This window comes from Psittacula echo (assembly GCF_963264785.1).
Source record: "Psittacula echo genome assembly, chromosome: 7".
NCBI classification, from domain to species: Eukaryota; Metazoa; Chordata; class Aves; order Psittaciformes; family Psittacidae; genus Psittacula; species Psittacula echo.
The window spans coordinates 30,341,631-30,353,853 of NC_137740.1; the positions used below are offsets into that span (position 1 = coordinate 30,341,631).

The 12,223-nt window shown below is 42.9% G+C and overlaps 1 protein-coding gene across 1 annotated transcript in view; it reads right to left on the minus strand.

Annotated features, from left to right (window-relative positions):
* The window catches only part of ATP11B (ATPase phospholipid transporting 11B (putative)), a 61,713-nt gene extending 57,849 nt beyond the window's left edge, over positions 1-3,864 (minus strand). The window contains exon 1 of the mRNA XM_080624004.1: positions 3,823-3,864. Within this exon, the coding sequence (XP_080480130.1) occupies positions 3,823-3,849 (27 nt within the window). The 5' untranslated portion in view covers positions 3,850-3,864. The remainder of the gene's footprint in view (positions 1-3,822) is intronic.
* Positions 3,865-12,223: the final 8,359 nt, after the last annotated feature.

A 12,223-nucleotide genomic window follows, 5' to 3' on the forward strand; every position in this document is an offset into this window, starting at 1 on the left:
ATGCAGCTAAGATCATACATACAAAGGTCTTCAATCACAATTTTGGGAGACCTCCTTGCCAAACAACTGAAGTTGACAGTACTTTCTTTTAATACCACTGCAACAGCTCCTAACACTCCATGTGCACCATCAGGACATTAGCACAGTCCAAACAGTGTCATAAATCTATCAAACTAGAAGTGGTACAGAAAGTCACTGAGCATTACAAATGCCACTCTGTACTCTTGTTTTGTGTTGGCACTGCGCACACTTGACCAGGAGGGCCACAACAGCACTCTGCTGTACACAGAGCTATGTAGTCTAACCCATCATATCTGGAAATGCAAATAAAATGTACTGTACTATTCCTGAATATTAATTATGCTTCCTATCAACTGTTATTTACCCGGTTGCTTTTTTCAAGCAGAGCTGGCTGTGCCTGTGGTGTTATGCAACCCTCAGCAAATCCACATGCCTAGTGATCTCTGAGATCTCAAGGTAACAGAGCTGGAACTGGAAAGCAGGCATCTTTCCTGCTTAAAGCTTCTCTCTGAAATACATCAGGGCATTTTACTAAAACAATGACTCATCAAAAAAAATACAGAGACAAAAGTAGTTACAACTAAAACTTGGTAAAACTATCTCATGATAGTGAGATAAAACTATAAAACTTTATCATATATCTCATTTATATCATATAATAAGATATAAAACATATAAAACTATATCATGATATAACTAAAACTTCAGTACTTCCAACTATTAACTAATGATATTATATTAACTTCACAGTTGCACACTGTTAATGACTTGCTATGCAGCTTACTGCATAGCATTAGATGAAGGAAAACTGATAAACTGTTTGTGTAGGGTGGTGCTAATTGTTTCTGAGCAAACAAAGCAGACTGAAGGCCAAGATACCAAACCAAACTGACAATTTTTGAGAGTCCCACATAGGCATTGAAGACTGAGCAACATTAGTACTATCACCAATTTCTGTTATAGCATGGAAAAGACAAATAATACCTCAGTTAGAAAACCATTTGGGGCTTGTAAGACCACGATGAAGACAAAGAAAGTATTACATTTTCAGCATGTCTCCTGTTCTTAAAAAGAACTGAGCTGAAAATAATTTGAATTCCCTACCAGATCCTCTCATTACTTACCTCTAAGTCCACCCAACGCATTTTCCCTGCCTCTTTAATAACTCTTGAGAACGCAAGTTCTCAAGACCAACGATCTCATTAACTGGTATATAAAATACTGTCCTCTTAGATAAACAAGAAGTTGCAAAACATTTGTGGGTTTCATACAGAGAGTACTTAACAATTACTTAAAAGCACCTTCAGCAAAGTACCAGTCAGTCTGTCCCCCTTTCCCCAATCCCTAACTAGTTTCCAACATTTCTGCACATCAACATTTTTCTTTTGTACTAGTAGTACAAAAACATCCCACTTATATAAGTCCTACATATTTGCCTGATTCCAACCCTCCTGTATGGACAAGAACACTGTTTTCAAAACCTGTTGCAACATCAACACTCTAAAGGCATCCAACCCCACATTGTCTTCTCCTATCAGAAATAAATCAGACACAGATTTTGCCACCCTTTGATTCAAATATTGCTGCCACCCCACTCTTCCCACTCTCTCTAATTGTTTCTCAGCATCTTTTCCCAGGTTTTTGGCCCTTTGACATTCTTTCAGAAACTTAACATCATGGACATATGAAGAAGCAAACTTACAATGGGATCTATGTTTAATAAACTATTACGCAAAGGATGAGTTGTCTGAGTGTCCCTGGAAGACACATGCAATGTGATACTTGTCTTAAGCCATTTTTCATCTTTATGAGCTGTGAAACTACTAATCCATTAACATCAGTGAGGTTTATAGAAAGCACAAAACATGCAGAATTGCAGTATTTTTTCCTTAATTCCATATTTAAATGTCTGTTCAAGCATCTTGACTATTTATTATTCCATTCTTTTACTACAGTAATCCTTGCCTGTCAAAATTAGTGCAAGTTTTCAATAGTTATTTTGCCAACAAACAGTTTCCTTTAAAAGAACAAAAACTATTTAGTGCTAGGTTTATTGCTCATCTTGTTACACTAAGCTTTTATTTTCTATTAATGGCAAACAGATTTCTGAAAAGCTGGTCAGTGTACTCACAGAGAGAAAAGCAATCATGTTTGATATGTGAATTCCTACCACTGATATAGTCCTAATCTAGATTCTGCAGAAGACAACTTAACGCTGCTTTAAAAACCACACATACAAACCTCAAGCCACCTTCAAGGGGAAAAAATGATAGCTACATTACACCAAACATGCTTTATTCTAAAAAAGATATGCATGACAAACAGAAGAGAAGACTGCAGTCAGAGCTTGGACAGAGCAATTAATTCCCAGGTCAGTAATTCTTGGTGTCAAACCAAACTAGTGAGCACTGTCAAGCTGGCATTGAGACTATCAACGCAAGCTCTGTACTTCAGACACAGATCTGGGAAAATCCATAGGCAATGGGAAAGGAGGTAGGGGAAGAAAAGCTTATACTTTTTTGTAAAAAGTGATGTAACAAATCATTAGTAAGACAGAAGCTTAAACCATTAAAACATAAAAATCTTTAACTAATGTAAGCTCTTGTACCAACCTGGACAACATCTATGATGCAAGGTAACTCCAATGAATGGGAAAAGTAAGTTTGTAAATACATCACTTAGAAGGAATTTTTCCATTTCAGAAAAGGCAAGATAAATAATTCTGAAGGGGCAGGAAGTGTGCCACCACTCCAAATCACAATAGCCAAACTTACTGTAGTTTTGTCCTACAGTACCACAGACACTGCAGTCACCGACGGCTTACTTCCCTTGCACTTACAACACAAGCACTACAAGCAGCGCCTTTTTAACAGGCGACAGACACTCTCAACTGCAGCCTTTTTCAACTGGTTTCCTCCGAGAAAAGCATTTCACAGATGTTTTTATTCAATTTCTCGTCACTTTCAAAGCCCTAACACACATAGAGACAACATCTGCAAAGCTCTCAGATACAGGGAAATACATGAGACGGCTGTGCATTGGGTGAGAAAGCCTTAAGAGATTTCGCAACGTGAACGAGGAAGAGAGGCCAGCAAATCTCCTAAGTGTTCGTCCACAGAAAGAGGCACCGTCATTCCTCCGTGAAAAAAAGTTAGGGAGCCCTTCCCAACGGAGGCCAGAGGTAAGGGAATGCCCTTTTCTCTGTGTCAATATAGTTTCAAGGGAAAAAAAACCAAACCAAACCAAAACGACAAAAACCAAATCCAACAAACCAAAAACACCACCATAAAGACAAACCCAAAACACCCCAAACCTTCCAATATATGCTAAAAAGGAAATCTAAAAAAGCACTGGAACATGTTGCCCAGAGAAGCTGTGGCCGCCCCATCCTCGGCGGTGCTCAAGGCCGGGGTGGACAGTGCTTGGAGCAATCTGGTCTAGTGGAAGATGTTCCTGCCCGTAGCAGAGTGGTTGGGAATACATGATCTTTAATACCCTTTTGAACCCAACCCACTCCATGATCCCACGATCCAAGTGAAAACTGCAGACCTCTCCAGCCTCTGCACCTCCCCGCTGCCGGCGGGAGAAGGCCTCACCTCCCTCGCACACTCTGGCCCTGTGCCCCATCAATCCGTCCACCCGCCCACAACCCCGCTTTCTCCAGGGGTCCCATCGGCGGCAGCGGCCCGGGCAGAGACGTCAGGACGGGGCCACCCTGGAGGGCCGGACCGAGGAGAATGAGCACCCAGCCATATCCCGGCGCCGCGCCCTCCCCACCTCGCGGCGGCGCGAAGCACCTACCAGCTGCTGCCGGACCCACCGCAACATCCCTGGCGGCACAAGTCGCGGCCCCCGCGGCAGGGCTCCCTTGGCAGTGCCGCGCCCTCCGCTGTCGCCGCCACCGCCGACTCAGGCCAGCCGCCGGCCACGGCTCCTCCCCATGGCGCAGGGGCCCGACACCGATTAGGAGCAGCACAGCCCCCCCGGCGCCCCTAGGCGCCGAGGATGCCGGCGCCCCACGGCCGCCATCACACGGCTGCCACTGACACCCCGCGGCTGGCGGCGCTCCGGCCAGCCTCCAGGAAGTGACGTATCAGGGCGAGAGGAGGTGGGAAAAAATGTTGGGAGCGGGGAGGCCGGGGTAAGGGGGTGTAGGCGGGGGCTCAAGCCCGCGATCCCACGTAGCTGGGTGCGGGGGGTGGATCGGTGGTCCCCGTTTCTTCATTGTCCCGAGGTGCCGCCTCTGCCCAGTAACGTGAGTCTAGGTAGCCCCTACAGAGTTTCGTGCAGGGTTGGCCAGAAAAGATGCCAGCCTGCATACAGGAGCCTCAGCCTGTGAATGGGGGCCTCTGCGGCTCTTGAGACTCTCCTTTTCTACTGAAGTGAAGCGACTTCACAACTTAATTGTTTTTACCTTTGTTTTCTTGTAAAAAGATGCAGAACATGCACATGTTGGAATAAAGACTTAGAAACTACTGATTTAAACTTAAAAAGCAAGTGCACAGCCCGGAGGTATCCCAAAGTAAGGTACACATGTTGGGAGAATGTGGTACAATTCTCTTTTCCTGCTACTGGCAGTATGGTGCTAAACTGCTTTATGGTTACAACTGGGTGTTGAAATGTGTTGATGTCGGGCAGTGATCTCTTTGAAATCTACTTTGCTCTGGAAACAGCTGCTGCTTATGAAAACAAAACTATTCAGCTTCAAGCACATGCACGCCAATTAAAGTCTGCAGCTCCTGGGCCTGTATGGATAAGAACTAAAGGAGATTATTTTAAGCAGTAAAGACCTGGGTATTTGTGACCAAATAGTGTTGTCAGTAAAGTCAATGACAACTTTGACACTGCCTTAAAGAAAAGTCTTTTTGCATGTGAAGAGCAGAGTACTATTCTTGCCATTCCTATAAGTTCTCAGGTAAATATGATACATGGCAACAAATCATAATTGTATCTGCAATAGAGCTAATGTAGTTTTCAATTAGAAATTTAGAACATAATTCGGGATTTAAGATAGAGGATACAATGTCTGAATAACGGAATCTTGTGGGGAATACTGATGGTTTAAGCATCTGCATTTAATTTTAAAAAATAAGCTTAAAACAGTGGGGAATAAAACTATTTTTATCAGGCACTTAGGAAAGCTACTGTTAGCAAAACTATTAAATGCCAGGCATTATTTTAAAAAATTTAAATAGATCAAAGCTGAGTTTCAAACAGCTTGCACTACCCTATTCATCTAATATGAAGTCTAAAATAACAGTGATTTCATAGCTATGGCATGTTGCCTGGAGAGTGGCCTTAAGCCACAAACTTAGCTGATACACTCAATATTCTTGTGTTCCTCCTTTATCACCAGATGTAAACCAGGGTCCTGACCACTACATGATAAAGTCATATGCCATTTCCCTGAAGTGCATCTGTTGCAGTGACCCTGCCGAATTCAAGTATGAGTTGCACTTCCTGCAAGCCTCTATTTCCATGGCTTGCAGTTGTGTTATGTAAAGCTACTTTATGCTTTCTGTTCCACATTGCTGTAATGATACTATTTCACCAGACAAAATTTGTAAGCAATTTACAAGTTATCTGAGCCCTGTAGTTTATATTTTTCACTTTAAAAAAGTATGTATTTTAGTGGATGAAAGTATACTGATAGGATGAAATTATTTTGCCATGTGTGGCAGAAGGCTCTGACTGCATTAGTTTGCCAGTATACATTAAAAATTCCACCAGAATAACATCCTTGCCTAGCATTCTGGCTGGTAACACTTTGCACCTTTTAAATTGTTCAAAAGCCCATGCTAGACATTTGTGAAGTTTCATCTCACCCTTGAAAGGTAAATAGTTTTCAGAAGAGAGAAGTTGAAGCTGAGCAGCCAAGCCAGATATTGATTAGCCAATGAAACTCCAGCACTTCTGAAATCAAAGGTCAACTGTATTAAGAATGAAGATTCCCGTATCAGAGATCCCATTTTAAAATATTGCCCTGAAGCCCCACCTGAATTTGCACAGTCGGCTTACATGGAAAAAGCTGAAGAAAAAAGTCACCTTCTGATATGAAAATCAGGTTTAGCCCATCACCTAGGCTTTGTTGGTGAGGCTCCACGCTTTCCAGTTAAGTATGTATGAGAGCAATTACTTCAGATGTTCGTTTAGGAAGATGAGGACACAAATGTCTGATATAAAAATATGTACACAAACATAAAAGCACACATGTAAATGTTAGGTCCAGCAAGCTTTTAATTATATGTGCATCAGTAATTCTTATGTAATCAATGGTACTACTTTTAGGTTTATAAAATCATTGCCTGAACATGTAACCATCACATTGACACTGGGGCTCCTGGTGTTATGCCCTAAGCGTTTCCATTATTCTTGGAATAATTTGGGGGGGGCATTCTTCAGCAGGAGCTGATGAAGTGTTGGCATGCTGTATGGCCACATGCAGCCTGTGATGAGATGAGATGGAACTGTGTCACTGATGACAGAGGGTGGGCTGTCTCCAGCATTCCTGCCTTTGAAACTTTGGGACACTTGGTAGCTGAACCTTTCCACATGCCATATCCCTGGGTGCACCGGCTACATTGCAGGCTGCTGCTGCACTGCAAACAAGGCATGTGACAGCAAAGAGGGCTGGTGCACTCTGATGCACTGGCAGTGAGGCCATCCAGGTCTTGTGCTGCATCTAGTAAGCACCTCTGTCCTTTGGGGCCAAACAGAAAAACAGCAAAGCCTAAGAGGAGTGGAGCAGCGATGTAGGTTTGTGTAGCAAAGGACTAGTAATAGATCCTTACAGTACACTATTTTCCTGGTGAAGAATTCCTCTTACTTACTATTTTGTTTATAATTAAATATTTTGTAATTTCTTTAAATGAGTATTTTAATCTATGCATTATTTACTTAGGTAACTACAGTGCTAATTAAAAATGTACATAAACTATAAAAATGCCTGTTTTGTTTCTAATCCATAGAGAGAAAGCTGCCTGCAAGACACAGGGTTTCTTCAAGGCATCTTTATTCCACAGGCATTCAATTACTGGTTGAAGCACCAATTATATATAGATAATCAGTGGCTGATTTTCAGTCACAAGGCCCTTCATCTAACCACACATGTGGATTCTTGCCTAGAGCAGGCAGTCTTCAGGGAAAGAGAGTTGGAAAATGAACTGAGCTTTTTAAAGGAAAACCTTGTGTGTAGTTTGTAGTTTTTTCCTTTTTTTGTGCCCTGCAAGAAGAAAGATGAGATTAAATTACAGGATGCACAAGGTGACATTTCCAAGACACTTAGTGGATCTACACAATAGTGCATATATTTCTTCTTCTTACCCATTCCCTCAATTGCTAAACCTGGATTGTGATGTAAAACCTCACCTTTCTATTGCTGTTTTTTATTTTTCATTTGAAGACTTTGTTTACAGTGTAGAGATTCAACTTCTACCTAATGCATTAAGATCAATATAGTCGGATTCCCAGAGCACCAGTCAGAAGGTCAAACCTATCAGGTTCCCTGCACGCACATGGCGGATTTTGCACTGCACCACACTCCACAAAAAAGATGTTCTGCACTTAGAATCATAGAACCATAAAACAGTTTGGGTTGGAAGGGACCTACAAAGGTCATCTAGTCCAACCTTCCTGCAATGAACAGGGATATTTTCAAAAAGATCTGGTTGCTCAGAGCCACATCCAGCCCAGCCTTGAATGTCTCCAGGGATGGCAAACCTACCACCTCTCTGGGCAACCTGGCTGTGTGGAATAGCCTGGTGGGCTAAATGCAAGTCAAAGAGTTTATGGTCAGCGCTACGCAGTTTGCAAAGCCCCAGGAAAACAGTGAGCTTTGGAAAAAACATAGTTCATCCTCCCTTGCAGCCTCACTGTTGACTTTTTAGTTATGTGTTGCCTGTAAACCAAAATGTTTGGCTTGTGGCTTTATCTAGAACTGTTTGTTTCTCCCTAGTCCAAGATTAGAGGAAATAGGAAATGTTTAAAAGCCATTCCTTCTCTTCGTGAAGTTGAGTATAACCAGGATAAAGACTAAAACTCCGGTTGTTCCTGCCTCTTCCCTTCCCTTTCTTCCCTTTTTCCCCATTTTTCCCTTTTTCTTTTCCTTCTTTATAACGGAAGAGCTAAATTTTGAACCTATAGCTCATAAGGTTTGGAACATCACCAATGGCCCTTGTTTGATGGAAACTGGACTCCTAATCTTGCAAAACAGGATTTTGTGAGGAAATGTGTTAAGATTGGTCAGTTAATTGCTATTATAAGCTCGACAGTGACGTCATTTTGCTATACTGCATTTTAAATATGGATATCTTATAAAATGTGAATTTTTCTCCAGATTCTTTATTGGATCATAGAATGGAAAGAACCTTAAGATCATCTAGTTCCAACCCCCCTGCCATGGGCAGGAACTCCTCACAATACACCATGTCACCCAAAGCTCTGCCCAGCCTGGGCTTGAACACTGCCAGGGATGGAGCATTCACAGCTTCCTTGGGCAACTTGTTCCAGTGCCTCACCACCCTCACAGTAAAGAGCTTCTTTCTTTTATCTAACCTGAACTTCCCCTGTTTTAGTTTTAACCAATTACTCTATCATTACAATCCCTAATGAAGAGTCACTCTTTAGCATCCTTGTAGGCCCCCTTCAGATACTGGAAGGCTGCTATGAGGTCTCCACGCAGCCTTCTCTTCTCCAGGCTCAACAGCCCCAACTTTCTTAGCCTATGAATGATTTATAAAAATATACTTTTCCAACTATTTCACTTATACTCACCCTGTTATTACAGTTTATTTTTCTAATTTATATGCTCAAGTGATTATTGCACATATTTATAGGCCACCTCATTGTTGGCCATGTCCTGGGTTCTCCCTCCAGGAGTGGGGGGAGGAAGAAGGGTGGGGAGTAAGTGAGCGGCTTCATGGTTCTGAGTTACCAGCTGTGCTTAAACCATGACAAGCCATTGTAAAAAATTGCCAGGCAGAAAAGGATGTTGAGATTTCTTGATAGACGCTCATCTCATAATGTATTTTACAGGGAAGGGTTTTCTGCTTTGTAGCACCTCAGTTAAGACCACTGAGTAGATAACGAAAGATTGAATTCTGGAGAATAAACACAGGGACTAATATCTAGGTCTCTTGACATTAGTCTCCTAGGACACTACCATGACAACTGTAACACAGACTCATAATGATGTATGTTTCTTTGGAAAGGAGTTCGAGATCTGCGTGGGAAATAAGCATAGTAATTTGGTTCTTTGCTGTACACACTCTCTCTTGGCTTAATAGTTTATTTCAAAATAGCTTAACATGTACCATATGGGATATTCTCCAGTTAGGGGGAGGTAGGACTTCAAACAGCCTTGTGTAGAACCTCCATTTCCCATGTCTTGGATGATAACCTACTGAATTTGATAGAGGTTCTTTGAGAGCACCTTCTAGTACAGACTTTACAAGTCAAGTAAGCAGGAAAAAGCTTTGTTACTCAATTTCAGTGGATTTAGATATGAAGTAAGCTTTTCATAACTAAGTGTATAACAATACCTTTTGTTTCCAGGGCTCAGCTTTTCTAATATTTGAGCTAGCTCATATAAAGCTAGTTTAGATATTCTTATACTGCACTCAAATTACAAAGTAGATATTCCTCAGGGTGTTCCTTGCTGTGCTATTGGCTGGGTTGTAGCTAGCTTGAATGCTGAAAACCTAACTTGGGTGTCACTAGATCTTACCACTTTGAGTAACAATGAGCTCCTTTTCAAGGCTCTTCCCTTCTCTCAACTCATCCAAGGATAAAAGTAAAACAATTTAGGAGTGCCTTAATTCAGTGGCACTCAATCAACTCTTCACCATTTAAGCATGGGCATCAATAGTAACTGACAAGATATTACCCATATCAGTGAATTTGTACCTTTCTCAAGAGTGTAAGAGAATAAACTGGTGGATGGTGATTCTACCTCTGTACTTGCTTTTTACAGGTGTTTTAAAGAGTAGTGGTTACTCCCCTGAACAACTATGCCCATGACAAAGCACAGGGCTCCAGTGTGTCTGGGTTACAGAAATGCCTCAGCAAAAAAGGCACAGATAGCTTGGAAGGCCAAGACAGACACCTTGGAGTGGTAAAGAAAATTTCAGTGCCTCATCTAAAACTGATACAGCCACCTTGGGCTGTAAAGGACAAAATAAGAGAACTTTGCCAACATTGGCCATGAATACAGGTTTCAGATATATCAATGAGTACGAGAAGGTCTCACAGATCAAGACAAAACCACTAGCTTGCACTTACTGTTGAGGCTGTTCATTAGTACAAGCTGTAAAGCATTTTTTTTTTTTTTTAAAGATGCATTTTATGCAGCAAATGGGTTTAGCAAAAGCATTTGCCAAACTGAATAAGCTTGCAAAACCACTTCTTTCTTCCAATAGAGTGTTTACAGTAAAAGTTTTGGCACTTCAGAAATTGTAAATTAATCACATCTCCAGCTGCTATTTGGAATGGCACCTATCTGCATCTCGGAATCTTCAATATCTTCAGTCTCTTAAGCACCACCATCCTTCCTACCTAGAGCAAGTCCTAACGTGTGTGCTAATAGTAGACTCCACCTGCTGCCCATCCTGCCTCAGCTACATCTTGGAATGCCAGTGTCCAGTCCAGTCCAGCCATGGACCTTTCAGTTTAGACCCTGCCCTCGTTTCAGCTCCGTCACCTTAAAATAGTGATCTGGTCTCTTGACAGAATGTGGCCAGGCTTGGCCCTGCTTCCTCGCTAGGGTGGTGGGATAGATCCTAGCCTGTGAGAGGATCCCCCACTGCTCCCTTTTCCCCTGTGAGCCCCTGTCCCATGGTGGACTCTGTGCTGGTTTGTGCACATCTGTAATGCTTTCCTCACCCCCAGACCCAGCACGCTGTAGTTTAGGTTAGGCTAGCACTGATGTGCACTGATGGTTTTGAATAGCAATTACAAAAAGCTTTTTGGTTGGGGTTTTTTGACCCCTATTTATTTTGAGGCAAACAGAGTAAAGGAGGGTTATATATACACTACTCTTGGGGAATGAGATTTTACTGGCCTTTAGGACAGAGTAGCACAACTAAAAGATGATTTTTTAGCACAAGTTGTATATCATATAGAATCATAGAATCATAGAATAGTTAGGGTTGGAAAGGACCTTAAGATCATCTAGGTCCAACCCACCTGCCATGGGCAAGGACACCCCACACTAAACCATGCCACCCAAGGCCTCATCCAGCCTGGCCTTGAACACCGCCAAGGATGGAGCATTCACAACTTCCCTGGGCAACCCATTCCAGTGCCTCACCACCCTAACAGTAAAGAATTTCTTCCTTATATCCAATCTAAACTTCCTCTGTTTAAGTTTGAACCCGTTACCCCTTGTCCTGTCACTACAGTCCCTGATGAAGAGTCCCTCCCCAGCATCCTTGTAGGCCCCCTTCAGATACTGGAAGGCTGCTATGAGGTCTCCACACAGCCTTCTCTTCTCCAGGCTGAACAGCTCCAACTTTCTCAGCCTATCTTCATATGGGAGGTGCTCCAGTCCCCTGATCATCCTCGTGGCCCTCCTCCGGACTTGTTCCAACAGTTCCATGTCCTTTTTATGATGAGGACACCAGAACTGCACACAATACTCCAAGTGAGGTCTCATGAGAGCAGAGTAGAGGGGCAGGATCACCTCCTTCGACCCTGCTGGACACACTCCTTTTGATGCAGCCCAGGATACAGTTGGCTTTCTGGGCTGCAAGCGCACACTGAAGCCGGCTCATGGTCTTTTTTAAATCGACCAGCACCCCCAAGTCCTTCTCTGCAGGGCTGCTCTGAATCTCTTCTCTGCCCAACCTGTAGCTGTGCCTGGGATTGCTCCGACCCAGCTGTAGGACCTTGCACTTGGCATGGTTAAACTTCATAAGGCTGGCATCAGCCCACCTCACAAGCATGTCAAGGTCCCTCTGGATGGCATCTCTTCCCTCCAGCGTATCAACTGAACCACACAGCCTGGTGCCATTGGCAAACTTGCTGAGGATGCACTCAATCCTACTGTCCCTGTCACCGACAAAGATGTTGAACAAGACCAGTCCCAACACCGATCCCTGAGGAACACCACTCGTTACTGGTCTCCAGCCGGACATCGAGCCATTGACCACAACTCTTTGCATGCAGCCATTCAGCCAGTTCTTTATCCACCGAGTGGTCCACCCAT